General features: G+C 38.4%; 2 protein-coding genes across 2 annotated transcripts; one reads left to right on the forward strand and one right to left on the reverse strand.

Moving 5' to 3' along the window:
- The first annotated feature begins 9,014 nt into the window (after positions 1-9,014).
- LOC124634520 (trypsin-1-like) lies at positions 9,015-15,660 on the forward strand. Its single transcript, XM_047170120.1, has 6 exons — positions 9,015-9,195; positions 9,611-9,770; positions 10,596-10,758; positions 13,515-13,748; positions 13,978-14,152; positions 14,551-15,660. Exons 1-6 carry the CDS (start codon positions 9,015-9,017, stop codon positions 14,667-14,669), a joined length of 1,032 nt encoding a protein of 343 aa, XP_047026076.1. The 3' UTR covers positions 14,670-15,660.
- A 258-nt stretch (positions 15,661-15,918) lies between these two features.
- LOC124634519 lies at positions 15,919-17,296 on the reverse strand. The gene has a single exon (XM_047170119.1). It carries the CDS (start codon positions 17,025-17,027, stop codon positions 16,287-16,289), a length of 741 nt encoding a protein of 246 aa, XP_047026075.1. The 5' UTR covers positions 17,028-17,296; the 3' UTR covers positions 15,919-16,286.
- Positions 17,297-19,788: the final 2,492 nt, after the last annotated feature.

Genomic DNA, 19,788 nt, shown 5'->3' on the forward strand with positions numbered 1-19,788 from the left:
TTCGAATACTTTAATGTCTGGGTTATCACGATCCAGCGACGCGTTTTTGGTGAAATTGAAGTAGTAGCGCTTGGCTACACATTTCTTTTGTATTCATGTTTTTTTTTATTTGCTGAAAAAGAAACCATTGGGCGAATTGTGATATCTAATAAAGTCATTGTGTTAGTCATCTTTAATTCGAATGCGTGTGAAATTTGTTTGGCTTGTGAGACTAGATTAGCATAATTTAAGAGATGTGCGTCTTAAAATAACCTAGTATTAGCGTATTGTGTGTATAGAAAGGATGTCGCGAAGTCGCTCGTGAGTGGGTCGCGTGTACTGCGCATATATCCTTGCAGAAAGTCGAGCTTGTAGTTACGCAACATGAATTTAATTTCACCAGTAGTGGCCGGATGGCTCGAGTTGTTCAATTTAATTCTTTTATATTTGGACAATCTTACTCAACTTTTTACGTAATGTCAGGATTAAAGCGATGTATTTTGAACGTTTTGCAATTATTGATATTTCGGAACAAACATTTATGCAGGGGTAAATGGAGGCTTCGCAGCGGCCGTCAGAATACCATCGAGGCGCCATTCCACTTTCTTGTTTACGTTGTGTGCCGTGGAATAATACTGTAATTGATATTATGATTTATCTTGTGCGTAATGCCACCATGTGTAAATACCGTTGTAATAATTTATTATCCCAGTTACACAGATTGTCGCGGATGCACTGAAAAGTAAATCAACAACAATCGTTGAATTTCAACATACCACATTAACAGAAAAACAATTAATGATAATTAAAATCGACCTTCCAAAAAACCCGTAGAAAAGTTTATTTAACATTGATACTTGAACTAGATCTGGGAGTTATCTCATAATTTCCGTGTTTGTCGAAATAATTATCAAAGGGTCGCTAGTCTAGACAAACATTGGTGACCTTGTGGGTGCCGCTGAAGGTTAGTTTCATGGAAAGAGCCGGTGCTGAAGATGTGTGCAACGGGGCCAAGGCGACGGGCCACCCGTATGCCGATAACGATGCACGCCCACTCTACCGCGCGAATTACTATTGTCATACTATTCGAAATGCCATTTTTCCATTTTAATATTTCCTTTTGCAATTTTAATTGAATAATTTATCATCTTAAGGTCTTTTTTAGTTTGTTAGATTCCGATTTTTGCGGTAAAAGTCCACTTTCAAATAATTTTTAACAAAGTGCTCAGAAAAATCTTTAAAAGTGAATTTAATTGTAATTTATTTCACTTTATTATCTTTAGTCAATTGAGGTGGTTAAATAGTCGTTCTCCTTATATTATTTATGTTGCACTTATCTTACTTAATTTATTCTTAAAGGTACAACTTTTAGGTAATTTTGTTACTGGCACTTATTTTTTTTCTGCTAAGAAAGTATAAATCACTTTCTTTACTATTTTAGTAGAAGTTGTGAATTTAGTGTCGTCATGTAGTTATTTTTATCTTATTGGCGTATTCTGTTTGAACACTTTCACTAAGCTTTTTATGACAGACTTGAATTATCTTCGGTATTCGTAGAATTTAGATTTTTTGTTTCTGATTTGATTCTTGATTTGTATTCGATTCTTGTTTTGTATTTGTAGTATTCAGTTATATTGCGATATCTTTTCTCATTCGTCTGAAGATATTTAATTATGTATACTGACTGAAATATTATGCTATATGTATCAGTGTGCATTTCAGAAACTATTATTGTCAACATTCTCATTTAATATTTTATATGCTATGTCATTGGGCAAACAGACCAGGTTGTTGGTGTCATCAACTCTTCAGAATTGTTAGATTAAGATTGTGTACTGTAAACAAGGTCTGAATAAAGGCTATTTTGATTTATTTATTTATGCCATGTCGATGATATGGGTGTTACTTTAAATAAATATTAGACTTTTCGTTTTAGACATTTATTGATAAAATTTTGAGAATACATATAATGATCGAAATATTTAGTCAAAGATGATAGAGATGTTACAAGAAATAATATATTGCCATTAATTTACTACATCATTTGCATCACATGTTATATTGAAACAATAACCGCTTCCCCATTTCGATATTATAAGTAGAAAATACCCTGTGAGCCTTCAGACCTGAAAGAATATAGATAAATGTAGAGTGAGGTACGTCTCCATACCCTTGCCGGCTAATACCATATTGGGAAGTTTTGTGTAGGGACTGGTAAGACTAGTTGAAGTATTATGTAGTCCCATGCTTATGACAACACCTCCTGTGCGCCACCAATCTGCAGTTTGAATATATTGCTGGTGAGAAATAAGTGTATACTTACTTCCGAATAAAAACCTTCGTACCTCGATAACTTCTCACTGCACAACTCGAACATTCAACCACGTTTTTCATTGCTTTTTTTTGCAGTTTAATCAAAAACCAGTGGTAATAAAAAGTTTATCATATTTATTGATGCCTCCATATCTGCGAATAAAGTATACCCTATGCCAGGGATGGCGAACCTTTATTGACTTGCGTGCCAAATCAAATAAAAAACATAACTACAATTATAGAGGCGTGCCTTTATGACAAAAAGTTAACATGAAAAGGTAACAGATTATGAAGAATAGACTTGTCTTTGATTCGAAAATTTTCTTAAAAAATTATAACATTAGCGCTCAGATATCTTAATAAAATAGGCTCTGTTCGGGATATGAGAAATAGTTGTCATGTGATCTGATTGAATGCACGAGTACGTGGTTATGGTACATAATTTCAATTGAAAACTTGCAAAATAATGGTGTGCCCAAATTATTTAGCTGCGTGCCACCACGGGCACGTGTGCCATTGGTTCGCCATCCCTGCCCTATGCACTGACACAGTTCGCCTCAGCATTGGCCCGCAAAACCGACCTGCATGCGGTTTGACCATGTAATGTTCCACTTTTGAATTTTATGGTAGCTTCTTTCAGTTGCGAAATTTTTAAGGGAGTGTGTGAATGTCTCTCTTGTTCGCAAATAAAGATTATGACCACGTTTCATAATTTGGATAGAATAACTTATGTTCAACTTAGCTTATGATAGGTAAAGTAACTAAATAAGTTAACCAGATATATTTTACTTATTAGTTGTAAGACAAAAAAAAATCTTCGAAACTTATTATTTAAAAAGAGGAGTCCCACAGGAATCATTTCTGGGACCAAACTTTTATGAAAGACAATCGTCGAAAATTAGCGTAGGTACTGTAGAGATGTAGTCATTAGTTAGATACTCTTTGGTGTTTTATATTTGAAACCTGGCCGGACAATAATGTAAATAAGTATATTCGATTTGAAATAGAATACGTTTTTATATTGAAGTGTGTCACTTCACCCCCGAATCAGAAAATAAACGCTGAGTTAAAGTTTTTTCCAATCTTTTAATTGAAATAATCTGAAGATCCCCGGTCCCTAGCGCGCCACGCGCTACAGTACCTATCTATTTCTTTGAATACTTCATTTAATAACTTCCCTATCCCATGAGTCACATGCTTGATGGATGTTGTTAAGTATTTTTTAGGAAACCACACACTAGCTAAGTATTTTGCACTATTGCAATTTGCATCAGAGATCGTAATTTGCGCAGATTGTTTCGGAACATATTTAATATCTTGACAATTTATAAAACAGCGGAATCTTGTTGGAACAAGTACCGAATTTATTGTTTGGACCGCCGATACTGCCTGTTTGGCCTAGTTACAATATTCTTACGAGTATCACGGCGCCTGCTCAACGGGTGTAGGTAAAGTAAAAGCATTTAACCGAACCATCGTATATGGAGATAAGCGATTTTACTTAAAAACACGAGTAAGTACCTAAGCTTGTTCTGAGCGAACAAAGTGGTCCTGTAATTTTAAAATTCTGTCGCATTTCGGAACGCTTGCGGTAAGACTGGTAGCTGATTAAGAAGTGACAGATAAATTGCTGTTGGTTTACTGCACAGTCCTGCAGGTAATGTTACAGGTGCAAATAATTTGCTGATTATTTGGTAAATATTTTGGACAAATTATGGTTGCAGTTTATTTTTGGGAAGCACAGTGCACTTTAATTAAAATTCTTTTGTCTAAGCTTTTAATTTAAGAAATACCATGTACCTAGGTATGATTTATTATAGGAAACATGAATTTTAGACTATTCAGCGAGGCACAGTCTATTGTTCAGAAAAAAAAGTAATTTTTAGAAGAAGAAACAATAAATAAATTTTTGACTTTGACAATTTATTATTAAATGATTTTTTTTTATAAATGCGGATGTATTAACATCGCAGTGCAGATATTACCTACTGCGGGATTTGAAGAATAACCGCGACCCACCCAGTTACAAAAAAAAATCCAGAAAGAACAAAGACTCAGAGGACATATAGGGGAGAGGTCATTTGATGATTTTCCACCTCAAAAACAACTTACCAAGCAAAGAGAAGTATCTGCGACCGTGGTGGTTTATAATGAAGAGAGCGATTATCACTCAAACAATGGATGTTGCAATCGAAACAGACGATTCCTTCCGCTTTAGGAAGATGCTACGTAGGAAATTATATAAAATCGTCGTTAACAAAATCCGCAAACCATCATTTTTGCTGTGTGATGTCGTCCAAATCTCATTTCTGTAAATGCTGACATGACATGTTAACAAAACTTAGATTTTCGGTACTTAGATAATGTAGCAAATTGCACCTTTTGAACTCAAGAGATTTGCTTAAATAGGCACTTTCATTTTACAATTTGACGAGTCATCTCACACTTCCATGTCTCACACGTATTGTCAAAGAAGTCTCTTCGACTCGTTTATTATTGCAAGGGTAAAGGCGTAATTATCTCAAGAAATCACATCATCCCTCGGCCAGTATTCTCTCCTGGGGCCCGATTCTCCTAAGTTAATAATGTCAAAATCGAATAGAAATCGAATCGCAATATGATCGCAATAGCAGTTTTAACCATATCGGGCATTCTGCTACTAATAAAAGACCAATCGTATTCGATTGACATTTGATTGGTGTGCGATTGGTCTGCTATTTGGTGATTTTGGTCTATACGGTAGTTTGCTGTACCTACAACCATTTTGCAATCGTAAATCATTTGCAGACAGAAAAGGATAAAAACGTTTATTTCAAAGAAAAAATAGCGGAATGCCACATACGTTTCAATCGTAATCGAGTCGGGATTGGATCTCAGTCGAATCGAGTCGAACGTGAATCGTATGTCGCTTAAGTAAAATTAGGAGAATCGGGCCCCAGATCTGAAATGAGTTTGATTGTAACAAAACCAAAAGATGGCGTTGTTGGGTAATTGTAGTCCGTAGCACTTGATGCATGATTGAGGGCGTAGCCTAAGCTGTGGGTCCTACTAAGTAAATATTTTTCCTAAAATGTACTATGCATGATCCTTTAAATCCTAAAAGATTACGGACGGTGCCCCACGTAGGTACCTATGGCTTTATTTCCTTTTCGCGAAGATCTATAGACGTGGTTGTAAAATGCCTGATATTTTAAGCTGTGCAAGAAAGTTAGCTGCGATCGGTTGCCGTTAAAATGTTCGTGGCACCATCTCATGTACCTATTTATAATTTAAATAATTAATTGGTCTTTCTAAGTTATAAACATGAAAACAACACTTTGTTAACGTTTTAATGATGTTGACAATTGTTAACACTAGATAAACTTCCTAAAAAATCGGGCATGTTACGAATGATGATTATTTGATCCTCCAATGCAGAAACGTCTCCTAACTTGATCATTCATTAAGAAAAAAAAAACATTACAATTAGAGCATTATGTAACTCTATGGAAATGTAACTGGCTGATTAGAACCTACCACACAGGTCTGCATCCAAACACATTGTATAACAAACATAACGAGGCGATCACAGCTATCGCGTGTAGGCATCTATTAGGATCCCTCATGATCGCTAATGCCTAATTACACCATTACAGATAATAATTCCATAAAAATTACAGAAGAATCAGTTATGGAATTTGTGACAACGCCACTGGGTTGTTTATAAGTGGTCGTGCGGGTGTAGGACCTGCATACGGCAGGACTAAGTGGAGCGTAGTGGAGAAAGTGTTGGGGCCTGGGCTCCACCGGCGTCTGTACCTGTAGTGTGTTCTGCGCAGGCGCGTCGTGAGCCGCACTGGCCACCTCCTTACTCCTCTAGTGAGTTCCGATTTCATTTTTAACCTTGATTGTTTTTATTCGGTAGTGCTGTGCCAGTGTTGTGATTGAAGCGGTTAGTATTCGAATTTTCCCAGGTTTTTTTAGGACTGGAAAATCCATGAATTTTCTTGTGGCCCGCATTTGTACATAAATCAAATGGTGTGATTTCCAAAGTTTTCTTATTTATTTATTTTCATTTTACATCTAAAGGATTTTTTTTTTACAATAGGTAGGTAATACCTACTATCGAGAAAAGGCTATGGGTTTTTCGAAAACCTGATCCAGTTGCATTTCAAGTTAACGTCCACGATATGTCAGTTACATTCAAATTCTTTAATTACATTATTATTTTCGTATCAATAGTGTCGCTTAATTCATTTCATATGTCTTATGTAAGGTTATTAGTACTTATGCCATGCCCATTATTAGGAAGCTCTATGAACGGCCATTACCTAGCTCCGAAGCATACCACCTACTTACCTATTTTTTCCTGTACCTAACCCTTGAGTATTTACAAATACCTAAGTATGGAAAGGGGAATGTCTATAAATAACTGCAGTTACTTTCATTTCCGTGAAATAGTCTCGGGGAGCAGGAAAACCGACGGCTCTCTACTTGCAAGCCCGGGAACCGCGGAGTCGGACGCCGCACGCATACCAAGCGGGAAATTTCAATTTTATTCTATCACTTGCCATTCAACAGATTATTTATAGCCGTTTCCAGTATGTTGTAAGACGATTTCTAGCGAATAATTAAGTACCTACCTTTAAGTTTACAAAGAAAAAGATGCGTCAACCGCACGTGATTAAATGTTCTCATTCTAGGTGTAGGTCAGCGCGTGCGCCGATTTGGTAAACACGAGTAGCTACGCTTTCTTCAAAACCTACGACTTTTTACATAAAAACAGTACAATACCTATATGCTAATCATGACGCAGTCCGAAGAATTTAGTTCTTGTTGAAATGTGCGCGTAAAATCATCAAGGCCAAAGGTCGGGACCTAGACTCTTCGTACAAACAAAAACTCTCGCGCAATACTTTCCTTTAAAAATATATTCAAATGAGAAAACTTTCTTTGTATTGAACAGAATAAATCTGACGAAAAGATACGAGACGATTCGTGTCTTGGATACAGGACATCTTTTGTTTTCAAGTCCTGTCATTTATCAGGTCCTGTTTATCAGGGCCCAAAACTGTCCCTTTAGGCATTCCGCATTCACGTTTCTTTTCCTCGATCAAACGTTAAAAAAACAAAGTTAATGCTAATGGATGTGTTGATGAGTGATCTTAAGTTAGCGGTAAATTGGCAACCCGCAGCGGGTTTTTTGACCCGGTCACGTCGTGTCCTTGATTCTCCGTTAACGTTATCAGCAGTGCAATCTTGTTTCAAACTTGATTATTATACTTGAATATTTAAATTAACTGTAAGGAAGGCGCCCGCCTAATTATGATAAGGATATAAATTGTGGGATTGGTCCTTGTTACGATATCCCTGTTTAAGATGTAGCTGTTAATATACGGAGTTGAGGAGCTGTTAGTATACGCATGACGCGAATTTTATCAGCAGCATCAATACATTCTCGATTAAGTGGTAATTGTCTCTTTTGAGTATTTGTCTCCAAAAATCCAAGTCATAAAATTAATAAAGGACCATGAGTCAAATTGGGCTCATTGTCCAACAGAGTTATAGCATATGCCGTTGTGAAGGTTTTTGTTTGTACTAAAATTGTTACTATGGGCACTACCTTCAATTCCATGGCAAAAAAAAGATATGCACCTAAACAGGTTTTGTAGAAAAAGAATTGTTAGGAGTCGTAGTGCGCTTGGTTGTTCATGACATAAAACCTAATTCGCAGGATTTGATTATGATAGGATTATGGGACCACCTTCATCACCAGGTCAGGATCTGATGATGAAAACCCTGAGAAATCGAGGGCAACTTTCGAAAATTGTAGGCGTGCATAGGTCAAAAACTTGACAATGAGGTGTACGTTTGATAACACTATGCAACAGTGAAGGTTTGGAGCTGACCTGATGATGGAGACCGGAGAAGGTCGAGGGAACTCGACAACTGAATATGTAAACTACCTCGTGTTTGGGCTTATATTATTCGTATTGATGAGAACTTTCCACAAATGCGAATAGTGACAACTATGCTTGTCACTGAAAAGCCAAAAATAAAAAACTTTTTACAAAAAAATAAAACCGACTCCCAAAAACACTGAAAAGCAAAAAAAAAACTATTCTTAGGTGCATCGGCATAGAAGTCGGTGGCGTATAAACTCAGGAACATCCATAGGAGACATCAGGAGACTCCATCTCTAGCACAAAGAAGAAATCGTCCACGGACTGTCCACGCCGTGCTGTTGCGGTGCCGCTATACTGTGCCATGACCCTTACTGCTCGTGTCTAACAGGTAGACGCACAGTAGGAAGTTGTGCTCATATCATTTCAATAATATGGTATCTAGGGTTAGGCAGGCACACACAATTTAATCCACCGGCAGGATATTTAGACGACATTATTATTGGTATTGATTGAAATGTTAACAAAAATAATTTTAACTGTTAGCAGTTGTTTTATTTTTTATGTATACATTAAACCTGGAATTAAAACTAGATAAAGGTGTTCAATAACAAAACCTACAATGCCATAACAGCACTACTTTTTGCAGAATATTAGTTTATTTATGGTCGGAGAAAAATATTTATAGCAAAATAACCCAATGGATTCTTCGCAAAAATGAGTTTAAATCTTTATATTTAGTGCTTTACAAGTTATTCAAATTGGTCTCATCTCTGTTGGTGGGTGAGCCCAGGCTTCATACATTATTGCCCATGGTCCTTTGTAGATTATAACTACACGATGAATTGGTCGATCCTTCTGGTGTGCCTGGTCAGCGTGACGAGCTGTCGGGCTGCGAGCCTGGAGCCACAGGAGAAAGAAAAGGGCTTCCTCGACTGGGTCAGCAATCTGCTGGGCGGCACCAGTACCACTGCCAGTCCTATTATAGCACATGATCCTCCCGCCAACTGCCCTGCTTGTCGTAAGTATTCAACTTAAAGAAAAAAACACTCAAAGAGTGGGCCACTATATCCTTCAAAGGCTTTCATATCAAATTATATAAGTTACTCGCTTCCACCCGGCTCCCGACGGAGTTCCATTCGGCACCATCCATGGATTCATTCATATGTTTTAGCGTGAAATAATAACAAACACATCATCATAAAATTTCCTATTTATATTATCACCTATTATTACACCTAGTAGTATAACAATATTTTTTACATTGTTAACATTACTTGCGTCATGAACCTATATGTTTTGAAGATAACGTAAGAGCTTGCGATATCGTTGTAGGTACCTAAGTCTCAATCTTTTGCAGCTTTCTAGGGTATCATTTGATTATTTAGCTATGCGAAAGAAGCGGTGACTACTTACAAAATTCTGTAATATTTCAGAATGCGGTATAGCGCGGACCAAGCGTCGGATAGTCGGTGGTTACGAGACCAAAGAGCGCGAGTATCCCTGGATGGCGATGCTTATGTACAACGGACGTTTCTTCTGTGGAGCGTCTCTGATTAATGACCTGTATATCCTCACTGCTGCTCATTGTACTGGGTAAGAATCATGAAATCGACATAGGATTTTATGTTGGTATGGTGCCAAAGACAGATAGGAATTCAATAAGCAGAAGCAATGAGCATCAGAAAAAGGGAAAAAATCTTTCTGTAATGATGATTACATTGGCACATAATGAAATTTTACCAAGCCTAGGCAGAAAAGTTGAGATAGTCAAGAGATTTATTGATGAAATGGAAGATTAAATAAGTGAAGTGCCTTAATTTCTCACAAAGTACCTATTTTATTTACCAACTGCTGCCAGCAACACAATTACATTGAGAACAAAATCACTATTGAGTGGTTGATGCCAATTTGTTGGTGCCTATGGATACCCACTGATTTTAGCATATTATCTTAGCCTAGGTGAAATGTTGATTATGCGTGCAGTGTTGGCTCCAAGCCACTTGCACTCTGTCGTACGCATCTAAATGCTTTTGTTAATACTAAATAGGTGCAAATCGCAGTGATCTGATTATAGAAATGTCGTTTTCACCTGGTTTTCAAATGGATAGCTTTTGGTACCGTTGATATTACCTACCTACTGTTGAACGCCGTCCCAGGAATTTTCCTGTTCGGTAAACATAAAATATCTCACACTTTAATAGATAGGTTCTTAACTAGGATCTTGAACTTGAAATTCTGGAAAGATAGTACAGAATTAACGTCGAAGCCAACGCCTTGTCGACGGCATCGATTTATCTTGAGACGTTGATTCTGGGAGACATTCAGAGTTTACGAATAATCTACTGCTATAGCACAAGTGGTGGTGTATTTTATTGCTATCCGATCCACATAACTGAATTCTCCTTTTCAACTCCACAGCTACCGCAAGGAGCGTCTCACAGTGCGCTTATTGGAACACGACACGACCAACCGCAATGAGACAAAGACCATTGACAGGAAGGTCTCGGCGGTTATACGTCACCAGCGTTACAACCCTGGCACTTATGACAACGATATAGCTCTCATGAGGCTTGATGAAAGGGTGAGTAGCTATAAATATGTACCTTAGCAGATATTAGCAGGCAGCAGTAGGTAGGTGGTCTACCAGTTGGAAACAATGAAAGGATACAGGTTTTTGCAGAGTAAGGAAGGAAGGAAAACTTAGAATTAGGTATACCATGTAATAATTTAGCTGTAAACGAAAATGCGGTTAGAATCAGGGATATTTCTCAGAAACATTGTCCAGGAATTTCTAAATGAGGAGAACCGTTGGGTCTTTCATGTTAATATGCTCGTAGGCTAAGCATAAATAGATTATTATTCATATTTCTATTTACCTCTGCATTTTAAACAATATTCTCTGTATATAACACATTGTCATTAGAAAAACTTGCCTATATGTCGTTTATTAGAAGCACTATTGCGTCGATTTATATACCCTACTCGTATCTGGTCAAGTGAACATTCTTAGTCCATTATTTTGAACATTTCTCAACCGTTGAGTTAGAAGCAGATAAATCATTCAATCTTGTCACGACCAATTTTATGTCTCTATTTATCCGTTCCACTCAATAAAACCATTTACGTGAACAAAATAGATACCTATCTCGCGCACACTTAAATACCTACTGTTTGTTTTGAAATTGAATTGCGTGACAATAGAGATAAATCCGGACTTTCCAGTGCTGAAATTCCTCATCGCTAACGAATTTCTTTATGAAACACTCTCGATTGGCATGAAACATACAATAAATAAATTCTGCCTGTAGGTCCATAATTGAGATTTATATTTGGCAATAATAATAAAAAAAAATATATAATAAAAATGTTTATTCTCTCATCACAAATTACATCTTGACAAAAAGCGCTTAATCTAATTAATAGTCAGAGTACAAAAATTTGTGTGAGACTGGTGCCCGAAATAGGTATGCAATACCTCTGTGTTACGGGTCACCAGGCCCCTGGGATTGTTAGTTCCAATTATTATTGTCATTAGATCAAGTACCTATTTAATTATTTAATTTATTTTAGTGTGATGAATTTTTATTAAATTAAATTATAACTTATTATCCTAATATATTAATCAAAAATAACAAAAATAAAAAATAAAAATAATGGATATACAAGAGTGTGTGCACGTGTGTGTGTGGGTGGGTGTGTGTGCATGTGTGTGTATGTGTATATGTGTGTGTGTGTGTGTGTGTGTGTGTGTGTGTGTGTGTGTGTGTGTGTGTGTGTGTGTGTGTGTGTGGCTGTGGGTGTGTGTGTAAGTGATGTGTGTGTCCTGTGTGTGTTTGTTTGTCAGTGTGTTTCTATGACTAATAATATGCATTAGCAAATTGCTTTTAGCATACTTTCAGTAGTCTGGTAATCTAAGGTTTTCAACCATTTGCTTAGGATGTGTTTACAGTGTGATTTCGTAAGAGGATATATTGATAGTTTAGTATTTACTTTGTTATACAGATAAGCTCCGAGATAACAGTAAAATCTTTCTGAGAGACTGGTGTGACATGAGGTTGTCGGGCAGACCTTTCCCTTTCTACGCTTATCCTTATTTAAATTTGGATCATAAACCAACTGAGAATGCTTTTTCAGCAAAATAGTCAATATAAAGAGCTGCCTTACCGAAAGAACATCCCAGCGTTTATATAAATCTGAAGTAGGGTATTGGTAGGATAGTCCAGCGGCAACCTTGAGTATTCCTCTCTGCGCTCTTTCCATTTCCAACATGTGTACTTTTCCTGCCCCTCCCCAAGCAATTATGCAATAGTTGATTATTGACTGACATAGAGCAAAATATACCATTTTGGTAGTTCTGATGTCAACCACATGTCTTAGAATTTTGAAAATATATAGTAATTTACGAACTCTCGTTACAAGAATATCTATGTGAGGTTTAAAAGTTAAAGTTTGATCTATGTGAACGCCAAGATACTTAATGACTGTAGTTCTTTCTAACATATTTTGGCAGAGGCAAGATGATAAGCCCAAGTTGGCACATGTATGCGCAAGAATGCCCAGGGAAGTCGCGGGTAGCAGATTACTCTTAGGTGCAAAGGCTATATATTTAGTCTTTTCTACATTAAGTGACATAATATTATGCTGCAGCCATTGGCATACTAGATTAAAACCTCTCTGAGCACTGCTAAAAACTTCCTCCCACGAGCAACCGCTGAAGAAAAGCGCTGTATCGTCAGCAAAGGAAAATACTCTACCCTGACTAATTTGTATTTGGCAGAGGTCATTCATATACACTAGGAAAAGAGTAGGCCCAAAAACGCTTCCCTGAGGCACGCCATAGTGCATAGGTAGTTCTTCTCTAAGCCAGTCATCAACCTTTACACGTTGCTTTCTTTCTTGCAAGTAATCTGTGAATAGCTGCAAGGTGAGGCCCCTGACACCAATTCTTTCAAGTTTTTGTAAAAGTATTGCAATTGGGACCGTGTCAAAGGCCTTTGCCAGATCAAGGAAGATGGCAATACACTTTTTCTTGTTATCAATACTTGATATGACAGTGTCAGTGAGTTCATGCACAGCATCTGCGGTGGATCTGCCTGGTCTAAACCCAAATTGTGCTGGTGAAAGAAGCGAGTTAGTTTCAAGAAAGTTCATGAGGCGTTTATTAATAAGTCGTTCTAGTATTTTGGACAATGTGGGAAGGATTGATATTGGTCTATAATTATAAATGCAATTTTTGTCGCCACTTTTATATATAGGGATGATGGCTTAATCTGCCTTGACCTACTCTTTGGACCTAATGTACCTATCCTTATTGATTTTTCTCTTGTTTCTTTTCAGCTGGATTTAAGCAGCGCAATAAAGCGAGTGCGCAGAGATGGAGACGCCACGACTGAAGCCAGTTCTAGCAGCACCACTGAAGAACCCTCCACTGCGGCCCCAGAAGTTGATGACGTCAGAGTGCGGCCTGTCTGCCTGCCCACCCCTGGACTGTCTTATACCCGCCAGTGCGGTGTCGTCATTGGTTGGGGGGTTACTGATGAAGGAGGTTCCATTTCTAATACTTTACAAGAGGTATGTATTCTGGAACGAATTGAAATTGGTAGGTAGCCTTGGGAGGTCTTTATGAGTAGGTAGGTTCCGGAGGACCTGTGTGTATTTCGTGATATACCTACGTACTGTCTGTACTTTGTACGTATCTGTCTTACACAACAGAGGTCAAGTCTTTAACATTAGGATTTACCTGAATCTTTCAATTTCAATACACAATCTGTGAAAAATAAACCCAAATCTACATTCTCAGGTGAAAGTGCCAATAGTATCAAACGCTGAATGCAAGGACCGTTCATACGGCAGACGAGTGACTGACAACATGATGTGTGCGGGCGAGCCTGATGGCGGCCGTGACGCTTGCCAGGGTGACTCCGGCGGACCGCTACATGTGTTCAACGAGACCACTGAGAAGTATCAGGAAGTCGGTTAGTTGAGCAATTTGGTAACTTATGAGCATTTGGGCGTTTACTTGCTAGCAGAATGGAGCTAATGAAATACCTCACGGAGCGTAATTAGTTTAGTTTTTGATAATTATGAGATCTTCTTTACTAGATCCAGAAAGACTTGCAAAGCCTCTTTTAATGTTACAATTTCAGTTTCCCCAATAAAAGGCACATACTAGAGTACTTAAAGTTAAAGTAGTAGTTTTTCCAATCCAAACTAGATTATTTTCTTTTCAAACTATTGAGTTTGGAACCAATGTACGCAAAATCGGAATATAGGCACCTGCATTTTTATGCCAGTTGCTGTAAATCCCACGAACCCATTTGAATTCACAATTCCCAGCATGACGGTAGCCTAATTCGTAATTTACGTGTTCCAGGTGTGGTGTCTTGGGGCGAAGGTTGTGCCAGACCAGACAAATACGGAGTGTACTCCAGGGTGAACCGATACCTGACGTGGATCAAGAGCAACACGGCCGATGCCTGCTACTGCGACTGAACACGAAAACTTTACTTCTGAAAGTGACGCGACAAAGTTATGAATAAAATTCTAATTCACTCTGGTTTACACTCTCGCCTCGCGCCTCGCCTCGTACCTCGTCTAGCAGCTCGCGAGGTAGCGAGTGCCCGTTTACACTCTCGTGCCTTCGGTTTGCGTTGAACCAGCAACGCTCCGAGGCGAGCGCCGCGAGTGGCGAGGCGAGGCGCGAGGAAGCGTTTACACTCTCCCCTCGCGGCTCGCCTCGCCACTCGCGCGAGATTGTAAAAGGATTACCTATGAATTGGACGTTTCGTGTACCTACCGCAGCGGTGTTGGCACCGCACACGCTTTATAAGTCACACGGTTGCCGCAACGCACATTTGGTATCAAAACCAGTGAGCATCCGTTTGCAGAACGACAAACGCATCGTTGCCACATCGCAGCTATCCGACACGAAGCTTCCAATTCAAAATGTTCAAGTTATCAAAATAAAAATGCCATATTGGCGTACCGGACCATGACAAAATGTTCTATAAAACGGTCCCCTATCATGACTACTTAATCTTCAGATCGTCTTACGATAAACTTCGACTTTTCACAAGTTTCCAAATTATTTTCTTTGTTGCATCATCGAGTATTGCTCCACATGCTATGACTATTACGTGACATTCACATATTTCTGCGTTATCGAATCTTGAATAACGAAAATCGTATTAGGTACCTAGTACTTTGTAGAATAAGCTACCATCCACAATATGCATTTACTGCACCTAAACATTCTTAAAAAAAATACCAAACTATGTTCTACAAGTTTATTTTTCTTCATGTCCATTTAAGATGTGAATTTTTATACGAGATTCTCTAAGCAGAATTAATTGCTATGAAGCCAATTTCAGGGGTTTTCAAATCATTGCTTATATTTTTGTAACTTTGTCACCTGACTTTCCTTTATGTTTTAATTAAGCACTCTGAATTTACAATTAATTAGTATTTATTTAATAAATTATGTGGAAATCATATTGTTTGTTTTACACTCTACAACCTTTATAGCACAGGTATGTCATTTCTGCTTCATCAACTGAACTGATTTAAATAAAATTTAGTTCAGAGATAGTCTATAGTCTAAGAAAGGACAGACTTCTTTTCATCCAGATGCGGGAAGTCTATCCTTCGGGATGAAGGTGGGACAGCAAGGAACAGTTAGTGAATATTTCTGAAAAATTGTTTCCATATTAATGGGTTCCTTCAGTCTGATTAAAAGAGGTTATTGGTTGCATATTATGTATTTATTTATTTATTAAGATGTAATTCCAAAACAATAGATATTTGTTTGATCAATGTAATTAACAGTAAGGTCTTATACTAACCACATCTACAGGTAATGGAACAAATCATTTGTAATTCACATCCATTAGCTATCATGACTACAATTCAAGGATTTTTTTTGTAGTTGACTATATATTGAAGAATAAACTTTAGTAATAATTAAACATCAATATTTTGCATATCACATGCAAATACTATGAAGTTACCAATTTCAATTTATTCCTCTGCAAGAAAGAGAAAATAGAATTGTTATCTTATTCTAATAATCCAAATGGTCTACGTATACAACTATGGAAATGGGATTAAATATTAATAAAAATGTCTAAATAAAGAAGAGAGTTCAGACATGACATTGTTGTATATAAGGCCGGGACTTGATAATTGATCCAAACCTGGTGTTTGTGGCATTCGAGTGTCTGTTCCAGTGGATGTGGAGGTGACAGTCTCTTCAACCACTTCATTCCCGCTTTTGACTATCCGCCTGGTTTCCACCGACCCATCAGACTTGGTGACACTTGTTGTGATGATAGTCTGGCAGAAGGAACGGCCTGGCACTAACTCACCATTAAAGGGCGTAATAGGACCAATCTGTGAGTCTCTCTTCTTTTTGAACAATCCCGATAAATCATTAGATGAGATTTTGCCATCTAAATCAACGTCTTCTTTAACATGCTCATGTGGACGGCTGTGGTAGCCGGGTTTCAGATAATAGTCTCTTATATTGTCTCCATGGAAGTGTTCCGGGTGATTGTGTTCTGGGGGAAGAGGGTTGATGGTCGCGAAAGAGTCCACAGGGTTCTCGTTAATGAATGATTTTATATCACCAAACATGGCACCGAACGTTTGGATCATATCCAGCATCTGCCTGGAGAACTCTTGATGAATGTCCATAGCATTAGTGAAGTCTTCCATTTCGTGTCTTGTGTAAAGTTCATCACCGTCGTCTTCGTCGTCGGAACTCCAAATCGGATTTCGGAAATCATTTCTAGGTGGATCCTGTCGTAACCCAAAAAAGGTCCGTAATTTTTCCATGAAATTGCTGCTTGCCATTTTCAGTTTAACTTGATGATTTTTCCAGTGATGTTTTATGTTTTTGCGTGTAAATGTTGATTATTTTATTTATTGCGCAACAAACAAAAAATTAATCGACAGCTGTTCTAATTGCAATCCAGCTCCAGCTCATTAGTTTATTATCAGCATATCAATAATTGTAATCTCCCTTTTCTTACCGATTTTGCATGACATGAGGACGGTAGGAGAGCGTGACAGCAAATACAAATGCTTAACATTAGAAAACTAAGCAGCGGCAAATTTTCTGGATTGGAACGCTTGTGGTCGATGTCAATATTATTGTCAATGTCTGGTTTCCATTCAGAATTTTGTAGAAAGTACTAGAATTATTTCATCATAGTATAGTTTCTATATTTAATATTCTTTCTAGTTTAAGCATTGCAAAATGACATTATCTTATGAAATTACCTTCATTCAATATCAGTTGAAATTGTAAATCACAACAGATTTATAACGAGTAAAAGTAGTATTCACCATAGAAAAATAAAAATTCTGAACGCAGAAAAACAATAACAAATGGCATTCGTTCGTTTTTTTTTTTCTAAAATCTATACCAACCGTAGATAGATATATACCAACCAATCTAATCCTCAGATTAAATCTCAGAAGTAAACACAGTATTTTACATAAAAATACTGCGATATACAGCTTGGCAAAAAAGAGTGTGGAATAAATGAGGTCAGCACTATCGCACCTGTGGCAACCCGGAATACTACGACTCACAGATTTTGATATTTGTTATTTTTGGAGATATTCAATCCTAAGTAGGCGATGTCCCTGGGACACTTCAATGTCCAGTATTAACGATGTTAACAAATTTTATTTGATTTTGATTTTTAGTTCCAACTGTCACCGCGTCAGACTCTTTTTTGCCAAGCTGTATATTACACTGTATAAATCAGAACTAAACAAAAAAAAGAATGATTTTAGCTGAAACTAAGGGCCGGCGCCCACTGCTGGGGCCCGATTCTCCTAATTTTACTTAAGCAACATACGATTCACGTTCGACTCGATTCGACTGAGATCCGATCCCGACTCGATTACGATTGAAACGTATGTGGCATTCCGCTATTTTTTCTTTGAAATAAACGTTTTTATCCTTTTCTGTCTGCAAATGATTTACGATTGCAAAATGGTTGTACAGCAAACTACCGTATAGACCAAAATCACCAAATAGCAGACCAATCGCACACCAATCAAATGTCAATCTAAAAATCAAATGATTGGTCTTTTATTAGTAGCAGAATGCCCGATATGGTTAAAACTGCTATTGCGATCATATTGCGATCCGATTTCTATTCGATTTTGACATTATTAACTTAGGAGAATCGGGCCCCTGGTGTGGCACGGCAAAGGATTTTAATGCTAATTAAGTTATTTTGAATCTTAATTCAATGAGTTTCGAATCTATGTTACTTTGTTTGTATACCACGGAGCCGCGACGTGCCGCAGGATGCCGCGGCATGACGCGACGTGCCGCAGGATGCGGTGGCATGCCACTGCATGCCGCGAGACGTATGGGACACTTAGGGGTCGAGGAATTATGATTGCTAGCTAGTTGAAATAAGGTTGAAACTTGTACAGCATTTCGGTGGAGCGCGGGGCGCAAATCTGATGAATGCCAGAGTGGCAGGGTTTTCAGCTAGATGCCACGGCATGCCACTGCACGCCGCGGGATGTCACTGCACAACCTGCCATGCCATGCCGTGCCGCGCGGGACCTTAAGGCCTCGGTCTCGAATTTTGCGGGCAGCGGGGCGGCAGCGGCGGCGGCGCGGGCGGTCACCGCTTGACTGGAGCTCACCGCTCGTTGCCCGCTCCCGCGCCGCTGTATTCGAGGGCCGGTCCATTTGATTATACGCGTAAGGCCTCTGCCTCGAATTTTGCGGGCAGCGGGGCGGCAACGGCGGCGGCGCGGGCGGTCACCGTTTGACTGGAGCTCACCGCTCGTTGCCCGCTCCCGCGCCGCTGTATTTGAGGGCCGGTCCATTTGATTATACGCGTAAGATCCTGCCGCTCCCACGCCGCCGCCGCTGCCGCCCCGCTGCCCGCAAAATTCGAAGCCGAGGCCTGAGATCCTGCCGCTCCCGCACCGCCGCCGCTGCCGCCCCGCTGCCCGCAAAATTCGAGGCCGAGGCCTTAAGGCGTCGTTTAAACGATGGATGCAAAAACGTATAAAACTATAACGATATCGCTACAAGATCATGATTAAAACAAAAACAAAACTCAAAACCTTGCAAGGGTTTTTTGACAATTTTTTTATAGAACATGACAGTATTAGTTCATTTCTGCTGTCAATTATTTATTTCGGTTAAAATTATGGGACCCAAATCCCATAGCAGCAGCAGCAGCCAGACTAAAAAAATTTCATCTTACTTACTCTTCTGGTTTATATGCTATGATGCCCATGTTCTTAATTTAGGAAAGTACTAACGTGGATAGAGAATTAATTTTTACATAATTCAATTGTATATACCTTTCGTTAAGTCCTCAAAATTAAAGCTCGTAAAAAGCACAATAACCGTGAGATAAAAGACAAAAGTATTGAAATGGTGTAAATCTGCGTTTTTTTATTTTTTATTGTTAGATTTTTTATTATATGACTCTGTTACACGTTTACTTGGGAGTTTATCGGATATGCTTCTTCTCTTTCTCACTTTGGCCATATTCCAGTATCTATCCTGTTGTCAGTGGTGTCATCGATTTATCTGACCACGACTATAAATGGTGGAACGGAGCGT

The sequence above is a fragment of the Helicoverpa zea genome, chromosome 11 (assembly GCF_022581195.2).
Source record: "Helicoverpa zea isolate HzStark_Cry1AcR chromosome 11, ilHelZeax1.1, whole genome shotgun sequence".
Taxonomy (NCBI): Eukaryota; Metazoa; Arthropoda; class Insecta; order Lepidoptera; family Noctuidae; genus Helicoverpa; species Helicoverpa zea.